Source organism: Primulina huaijiensis, chromosome 18 (assembly GCF_012295235.1).
Source record: "Primulina huaijiensis isolate GDHJ02 chromosome 18, ASM1229523v2, whole genome shotgun sequence".
NCBI classification, from domain to species: domain Eukaryota; kingdom Viridiplantae; phylum Streptophyta; class Magnoliopsida; order Lamiales; family Gesneriaceae; genus Primulina; species Primulina huaijiensis.
In genome coordinates this window covers 4,476,193-4,485,898 of record NC_133323.1, presented here as the reverse complement: position 1 = coordinate 4,485,898, position 9,706 = coordinate 4,476,193, and the positions used below count along the sequence as shown (strand labels likewise).

General features: G+C 32.0%; 1 protein-coding gene across 2 annotated transcripts; it reads left to right on the top strand.

Annotated features, from left to right (window-relative positions):
- Positions 1-5,726: 5,726 nt before the first annotated feature.
- LOC140965107 (inositol transporter 4-like) lies at positions 5,727-9,011 on the top strand. 2 transcript variants are annotated; one of them, XM_073425167.1, is made up of 7 exons: positions 5,727-5,860; positions 6,323-6,515; positions 6,635-6,705; positions 6,931-7,266; positions 7,345-7,452; positions 7,580-8,191; positions 8,309-9,011. In XM_073425167.1, the coding sequence occupies exons 2-7, from the start codon at positions 6,383-6,385 to the stop codon at positions 8,777-8,779; spliced, it is 1,731 nt and encodes a 576-aa protein (XP_073281268.1). In that variant the 5' UTR covers positions 5,727-5,860; positions 6,323-6,382; the 3' UTR covers positions 8,780-9,011. The 2 variants fall into 2 exon arrangements, with proteins under 2 accessions (XP_073281268.1, XP_073281269.1); XM_073425168.1 differs by having other exon boundaries at positions 5,737-5,860; positions 6,290-6,515.
- Positions 9,012-9,706: the final 695 nt, after the last annotated feature.

Sequence of the window (9,706 nt, the reverse complement as noted above, 5' to 3'; positions counted from 1 at the left end):
ATATATTTATGTATTTTTGAATTGCTCGCGAGCTATTCGAGCATACTCATAAAATACTCGAGCTACTCATGAGTAGCTCGACTCATTTTCACCCTCAATTGAACCGAGCACCGAGAGATTACAATGAATCTGTTTCTAAATCAATCGGAAGCACTCAAAATAATCTTCTATTAAACATTTTGGAAATAATATAAAAAGAATGCAAATTGAAATAATAAAAAATAAGTTAGTTGAATCATTTTATCAAACAATTTTTATGCAGCATTTTAGTATTTTAGATAACACATAAAATGTTTCAATGATACCTACCAAAACAATAATAATAATTAAATTCAATAAAGCAAAAATGTACATATTTTTTTATGAGAGTTGGAAAGACAAATCTTTTTACATTTCTTTTTCTTCCATTTAGAAAAAATTTACCATAAAACTTTGGTTTACAATATATTTGGGAGCTTAACATCGTAGAGTTTGAATTGATTGTAGAAATTAAGGTGTCGTGAGCGAGACCAGCATATAATCAATCATGTATACTACCTCTGAGTGAAGTCTATGGTACATCTGGAATAACACTTTTATATTTTAATAACATAACATGTTCAATTGATGATCTCGTGAATTTCACGTATTTTATATATTATGTTTCTTAAAGTACGGATTCCACGTATTTTTATGATTAAATATAGTATGTATCTTAAAAAAAAATTAAATCAATAAATCGAGGATCGATTCGTTTTTTAAAAAAAAAATTTTGATGATGGATTTAAAACATACTTGATCTAAAGTGGATAACTTATTTTAATATTTACTTCTATTTTATGTATCCAATTAGTTCAAAAAATTTCAAACTAATGAATTTAAAATCAACTATCGTCACAAATTCAAATTCATCGATATAAATAGGACCTGACATGGTAATAAATTTATTTGAAGTTAATTATATATGAGGACCACAGCGCGTAACGCCAAATCCCCGAAACACGGGCACGGATCCCCAAACGGACAGTGGGCCCGGATATCTATATTTTCGGGTCCAAAATAAAGATGGTCGCAAAAACTTGTGTGAGACGGTCTCACGAGTCGTATATGTGAGACGAATCTCTTATTTGGGTCATCCATGAAAAAATATTACTTTTTATGCTAAAAGTATTACTTTTTATTGTGAATATGGGTAGGGTTAACCCGTCTCACAGATTAAGATCCGTGAGACGGTCTCACATGAGACCCACCCCCCAAATAATAGGATGTGTTCCATAAAAACTCTCGTTAGACGATCTTACGGATCAATTTCAAGAGTCGAATTTCTTATTTGGATCATCCATGAAAAATATTACTTTTTATGCTATGGATATTACTTTTATTGTGAATATCGGTATAATTGATCCGTCTCACAGATAAATATTCGTGAGACCGTGTTATAAAAAACATACTCTTATTATATTATATTATATACATACCTATGGACATATCTCAATCTAGCTCCATTATAGATATATGATATCACCATCGTCAAATAATCATAAAATTTTAACTTTTTTCATATTTGGGAGCAATATATTGTTCTTGTTATGTAAGCATTTGACACTTTGCGTTTTGGAGTTGAGCACTATAAATATTGAAGTTATGTTATTTTTATTAGTTATAATATTTAGTAAAACGACAAGCGTTTGATCCGAAATTTTTTTTATATTATTTGTAATGACGATGAAACTCGTAGCTGTTACTTGTTAGTGTGCGTTGGGTAAACTTCATGATCATCATAGTAGACTGCAAATCACGTTAGTAAAATGAACTGTGTCGAGAAAATCTTTGCAACAAATTCGTCGGAAAAAATATTGTTTTTTAGTAGATGGACGATATCACGGGAAATTAAAGAGTACAACGAAATTATTTCCCTTTTTATTAATTTTTTTTTTTTTTTTGGGTAAGATGAACCTCTATGTAATGTGAGTTGCGTAGAAGCATATGGTAAATTGAATGGGGTGAGTGAGTGGGCATGGATGCATCCATCACACAGGTTGGAGTGTGACAATCAAGTACAATTTGCACGCTAATACTGCCATCCTATTACTGGATGGTTGATTATTATGCACAGGACCACCGGACCCAGTTTTGTTTCTCGATGAAAATGCATGATTTCACAAGATTTTGTGATGTCAAATTTGAGAATTTCTAGGAAATAACTTTAAAAGTAAAAAAAATTTGTGGTAAATTATGCCTCTACCGAACCTATAATTATTGTCCAATTCATCTTCCAATATCATGCTTTCTAATATTTATTTTGAGATGTAAAATGGTGCTTTGATTAGGTAATTTGGAGGAAGGTATACATGATTTTGACCATTTTGCTCCATCCTTCTCTCTTTTACTTGCCAAATTCAAAATAATTTGGACTCGAATCGGATTGTTTATTTATTTATTTAATAAAAGACAGATTTTCAAGTTTAAGCTCGATGGTGGTTAATAATTTTTAGGTTACACATGCTCAATTTTCTCGGAATTGAATGTTTTTTTATAATTTATAAAGAGGACTAGTTGGTCCCAAGGTCCATGGGCCAACCACTAAAATGTCCCTGTATTCAACAATTCAGAATGTATGGGATTCGAAGAGAAATCGACGTAATAAATGAATGTGCTGCAAAAAATCTGATGAATTACATGGATCGAACCAAGCAAAAAACATGGATTGTTGGATCAATAAAAGTTCGAAATCGAGAGTTTTAATTCATTTTATTGTTTAGGACCTTTATCGTTGTATTAAAATGTGTAATATTAGGTATTTCATTAGTTTATTTTTGTAATAATCGTAACTTAATTTTGTGGGCTATTTAGAGCACAGTTTAGATCTTATTTTAAGACCATTATGATTAGGTTAGACTTTAATTGTCATATGTATATATACCTTGTAATTGTTATTATTAAATTTTTTTTTATATAGAAAATAAGACCGTTTTGATTGAAATTCATCATTGAATTTGAAGGTTCTAAGAGTTATACATACTTTTCATCTCATTTTCAGTCCATGTGATCAATCATAGACTTATCAAAGTAAATCCTACTGGTAGGCAATGAATCAAGGTACATTTATGGGTTATTTGGGTCCTTGCTTCATTGTGTCGTTGGGTCGAGGTGCGATCTCATATGCCAAAGTTCTTATCTCGATTATAGAGAACGGGTCAAGGTGGAATCATGTACCGAGGTTCTTGCTTAGATTAATAATGGGTAGGAGTTTTTTTTCTTCAAAATATCATTTTTTTTTTCATTTGAGTCGTTTATTCGTCGTGTCTTGCTTCAAAACGTTTGTTTCAACCGATGTCTCTCGGGTAGTATCACTTTCATTTTATACACACATAAAACCTATAAATGACATTACTATTAGCAACTTATTCTAAATCTAATTTCCCCCAACAACAATACCCACTTCTTCTCCACTATCCTCTATANTGCATAACTCAATAGTTTTATATTATATAATTGCCACCGCCGTCAACCAACATGGATACTCTACTTTTAAAGTCGTTTTGGATCTTTTGGCGTCAAGACGCTGCATGCACTTTTCCTTTTTTATTCCCCGTATATCCCCATTTTCACTGAAATTTGCAATAAAGAATGGTTTAAATTTTTATTTTTTAAAATTAAATGAAGTTTTAGATATTTTATAGTTTAAATTAAATAAATAAATGGATCCGAGACGTCTTCACCCTTTAAGATAAGGTATCAATTTATCATAATTGGCCAAAACAACTTTAGGAAAAGTGACATAAAAAGATATATTGAATTTTCTCTTTGTTATGTTTCAGTCCGATCGTGACAAAAGTTTTTGAAAGAATAAAAATGATTCTTTTTTTTTTAAAAAAAAAAAAGTAAAAGGAATAACCATTTCTTCATCCATTTTCTTGATTATTTTTTCAAGCATCACTTTATTCAGTCCAATGAATTTTTTTTTTGAAATATAATACTATAGTTAGTAGTTGATAACATCAAATACACTTGTTGAAATAGGTGATCGTGACTCATGAGTTCAATTCCTCCTATCATTATTTTATCACACGAACATGTCACATATATTTGATCATTATTAATTATTTTGTTAACGTACTATGCAAGCTATTGTATTAATCTTGATAGTTTACCTAATATACATCGATTTATGTCTTCATAAAAAAATATCAATCATATATATGAGATAGTCACAAAAAAAGCCTAATTTTAATATAATTATTAGATTGTATGCTGTACCAAATCAATATGTTTTGGGGACAACGAAGTTAGTAAATATATAAGAGTATGTCTCTTGTGAGACGGTCTCATGAATTTTTATTTATGAGACGGATCAACCATACCGATATGTACAATAAAAAGTAATAATCTTAGCATAAAAAGTAATATTTTTTCATAGATGATCCAAATAAGATATTCGACCCACGAAATTGATCCGTGAGACCGTCTCACAAGAATTTTTGTGAATATATAAAGATATTTCTCATAATTCAAAGAGTTTTTAGTAAAATATTATAGGAATAGCAGAATGTAACAAATATAAAATAATACTGACATTATTTTGATAATTTTTTTAAAAATTGACCGTGACATGGATGCAAGTGCAAAGACCCAAATTTGACTATTATGAGATATTGGTTAATGATCTAATGAAATATATATATTATATATATAAGAACGACCATCGTAGATATAAGAAGAATTTTGTTTGTTTACAACTTTATATGTGTGTGTGTGTGTGTGTGTGTGTATCGTAGAAAATAAAATATAAGTAATTTTGTTTGTTTACAAATTTAGAATTTGAATTTCACGATCAAACTTCCCCGAAAACCCGCTGACCAGTTAATTTGTTGTGATATTTTGTGGTTTGTATCAATTTATTTTTATGAAAAAACCTCAAAGATTTTTTAAAAATAAATTGTATTTAAATAAAAAAACCTGTATAGGTTATTTTTTATTAAAAAAATCTAAAAGTTTATGGTGTTTTGTACTTTTTGGATCATCAATGATACGTTCATTTAAATTTTTAAAAGATTTTGATAACATTGAGATAGTTTTATCTGCTAGAAAATTTACGATCATAACAGTTTTCTTGAACTTCTAAAATTAATAAAATACGAATATAAGTGATATTAGATTATATATATACATATATATATATATATATATATCTATCTTGCCTCAAATATATTGACGTTTCACATATATTAAAAAAATAATTGAAAAAACAAAGTTTTCAAATAAACTTCTTATCTTATCTTTATTTAATTAATTCAAAAAAATAGTTGCATGTTTTCTAATACTTAGTTAATATTTGTATGTATATTAGTAAAAAAATAAAATAAAACATATTAATAAATATATAAATTGGACTATATAATTTGAACAATTGAAAAAAAAAAGAAGAAAATCTTTATAATTGATATACACAGAGATATCATATGGTCAATTCAGTACTCCAAAATCTCCTCGTAAATATGATTAGCCATTAAGATCTTAATCTTGAATGGATAATAGGCATAAATACAATCACACAATCATTAACGAAGGTGCGATCAAAATCAAAATTTTCCCCTTATCTTGAAGATTTCACGTATCAGTTTGTTTTTTTTATTTGTGTTAAACAAATTGTTGTAACTATCTCAAATAATTTTGGATAATTATATATAAAAAAAACAATATATATTTGTTCATTAGAATCAAGAGTTCTAACACAATCCTACCACTTTTCGTCAAACTGGTCTGTTTTCCAATCCGTTCAGTCTATATAAACACGCCTTGCTCACATATCTGAACCATATATTCAATTGATTTTGAACACGCACTATACAAATTTTGCATGCAGAAAAAGGACAAGAAGGTGAAGTGTACAGAGTTTTCTTCATCTGTCTTGTTTGTATTCCGATCATAAATTTAGAACTTTTTTGGCCAATCCACCATATATTCAAATAATAATTTCTGGGATTACACGTTTTTTTAGTTTTTTTTGTTTTTCAGTTCTTTAATCTGTCCTTGAGTTATCTGCGAAACAGATATAGGGAGTACCGTTTGATTATACTGCTTAAATCTATGCTGGGTTTTATAATTTAGTTCTTTGTTTTTTTATTAATTATTTCTGGGATTTTTCTACACTTGATATCAGATTAATTTATTGGCAAAAACATTAAGAACTTCACGAGATTGAGACAATTTAAAACCCGCAGTTTTTTAGTTCATCCAAGGTCAATTTTGGTTTATATTTGTTTGAGAAACGTGGATATGTTAACAGAATTGAATGTATTTTTGGCTGATAAAACTCATCAGCTGTGTCTTTTCCTTTCAGGCATAAAATTTGGTTGATCTTGGAAAACTGTGTTGAGGTTAACTTCGAGCATCAAATCATATGGAGGGAGGCGTTACTAAACCGGATAAAACAGAGTTCACAGAATGCTGGCGCACGACTTGGAAGACTCCTTACATCATGCGCCTCGCCTTCTCAGCTGGCATAGGAGGGCTTTTGTTTGGTTACGATACCGGTATGAAAGTGCTACCCTGCTTTATTTACTTTTGAATTGGATTTCTCTGCCAATTTGCACAAGATTTTCTATTGTCAATGATTTATTGTATGATTAAATTTGTGTTGCACGAACACTAGGTGTTATTTCTGGTGCCCTGCTCTACATTCGAGATGAGTACCCATCTGTCAAGACACAGACATGGCTGCAGGTAACTCCACGACCACAACATGTCCTCGAACGAATTTCTTTTAAAAGTTGTATGTTTAAATTTTCTGAAACGGCAAGTTTCCCCCCACAAAACTCTGTGTAGACACCCCATTTCTCCTACCATTATCTAGGCTCGCCCCTTCTCTGGAACAAGGCACATTAAAATCTTTAAGATTCATGCCATTTTCGTTTGTGGTAATTACTATTTTTTTTCATCGATGTTAAGGAAACAATCGTGAGCATGGCAGTAGCAGGAGCTATCTTCGGTGCTGCTTTAGGTGGAATGATTAACGACAAGTATGGCCGAAAGAAATCAATCCTTTTGGCTGATTGCCTTTTTTTCGTGGGTGCGATGGTCATGGCTGCGGCTGTAGGCCCTTGGATGATAATCGTAGGAAGACTACTAGTCGGTTTAGGAGTAGGAATGGCATCCATGACCGCACCACTTTATATTTCTGAGGCATCCCCTGCTCGGATCAGGGGAGCCTTGGTTAGCACAAACGGTTTGTTGATCACAGGAGGACAATTCTTGGCTTATCTTATCAACTTGGCATTCACAAAGGTATTTTATTTTCCAGAAGGTTTATGCTGAAATTGTTGTTTACATCTATCTTTACACACACTATGAATGTGTTTTCAGACGCATGGAACGTGGCGTTGGATGCTCGGGGTAGCAGGAGTTCCAGCCCTTGTTCAAATCATCTTGATGATGTCGCTTCCCGAGTCACCTAGATGGTTATATAGGCAGGTAGAAACATCCTAAGCCCCTTTCTTGCACTATTTTATTAATATGTACTGTTATGGAGGAAAATTTGTTCTCAAAGATTTGGTGAAACTTCTCACACGGATATCTTTGATTTGACAACCTTGACCAGGACAAAGTTAAAGAAGCTAGGGCAATTTTGGAGAAAATCTACCCTCCCCACGAAGTTGAAGATGAAATGAACGCTCTGCAATCTTCCGTTGAAGCTGAAAAAGCCGAGGAAGGGGTAATCGGAAACGGCATACTTGCTAAACTTAAAAACGTTTGGCGAAATGACGTTGTAAGAAGAGGCCTATACGCGGGCATAACAGTTCAAGTTGCTCAACAATTTGTCGGCATAAACACCGTCATGTACTACAGTCCCACAATTGTTCAGCTAGCCGGATTTGCTTCTAACAAGACAGCTTTAGCACTGTCCCTCATCACATCTGGCGTGAACGCCATAGGCTCAATTGTTAGCATGGCTTTTGTTGACAGATTCGGGAGACGTAGATTGATGATCATATCTATGTTTGGGATCATAATCTGCCTTGTCACGTTATCTGTCCTGTTTTACGAAGCCTCTGAACACGCACCACGAGTTAGCACTTTCGAATCTTCCCATTTTGGTGTAAACTCGACGTGTTCCAGTTTCTTGCAAGCCAGACAACCATCTTCCTGGAACTGTATGTCTTGCCTGAAAGCAGACTCACATTGCGGCTTTTGCGCCAATGGAGAGAACAAAGTAAGATATCCTTATATTCTTATTTTACATGTATTGATTATTGGTCATACTATAGACACCTATCACTCTTAACATCTTAATTAATAATCTAATATTGTTTTAAAATCTTATAATTAGTATCACCCGGGAGCATGCTTGGCTGCAACTAATGCTGTAGGATCAATGTGTGTTGGAGAACGTCGTACGTGGTATACAGAAGGCTGTCCAAGCAAATTCGGGATCTTTGCGGTTCTACTTCTTGGACTATATATAATATCCTATTCGCCTGGGATGGGAACTGCGCCATGGATCGTGAACTCGGAGATATATCCACTAGCATATAGAGGCATTGGCGGAGGAATCGCAGCGGTTTCGAACTGGGTTTCGAACCTGATAGTCAGCGAGACATTCTTAACTTTAACCAAAGCACTAGGTTCTTCAGGCACATTTCTGTTGTTTGCTGGATTTTCATTCATTGGACTTGTGGCCATCTTTTTCCTAGTACCGGAAACAAAGGGATTGCAGTTTGAACAGGTTGAAAAGATGCTGGAGAAGGGATTCAAACCCAAGTTGTGCGGCGGTTCCGAGGAAGCCGATGATTCCAAGTGAAACCGTATATATGTTTTATTTCTTGTCGTAGCTTACAACAGCCTTTTGTTTTCAGTTGTTTCTATTATACATGAATTAGAACTGATGGACACGGATGATGAATTATAGTTTTTGGGTTTCTTAGCTTTTGGGATTGATGATTTTTATCAAGTTTTCACTTCGAATGATGATTAGTACTACAGTGTTACATCGTCGTTTTCAATGATACAGATAGATCTGTGTTTATGCTGTTTATTATTGCTTTTTGATATTGTGAGAAGCCGCTACCGCTATTCCTTCATGTGCATCGAGTAAATCTTCAATCTAACCCAAAATCTTGAACTAGTGTCAAATGATTGTACAGGACATTCCGGGCTTTAATTTTACTAACAGATAGTAGGGTAATTAAGTTTGCCGACACTTTCTTTTAGAACAAGAAGGCAAAAAAACATTGTTTTGCGAAATATTTTCCACCTCGAAAAACAAAGCTATATTGTGTTACATTAGCCGTTTTTTTTCCCCCCAAATATCTATAATTTAACCCAATATATTATGTTTAAAATACAATTATACTAATTAAAAATTTTAAAATATCTAATATATTCAATAACTTTAACAATGATAGATATTTCCAACACTAAATATTAATAATATTTTTTTAATATAATATAAAAAAATACTGAAACTAAATCCGAACACCACCATAGTCACCATTGAGTCCTTGGTAAAAATAATATCTATTATATATATAAATATGTGACTTTATATGTGAATTTCCATTTGTCTCCTTATTAATTGTTTGCTTTATATTAATTGCTTATTTTAAATGTGTCTTTTCATTCTCTTTATTCATATATTAAATATATGTGATTATTAATATTTAATTTTTTATGTTTACCTACATTATAATATGTTATTTTTATCCAATGATATCTTTTCATTATGTAA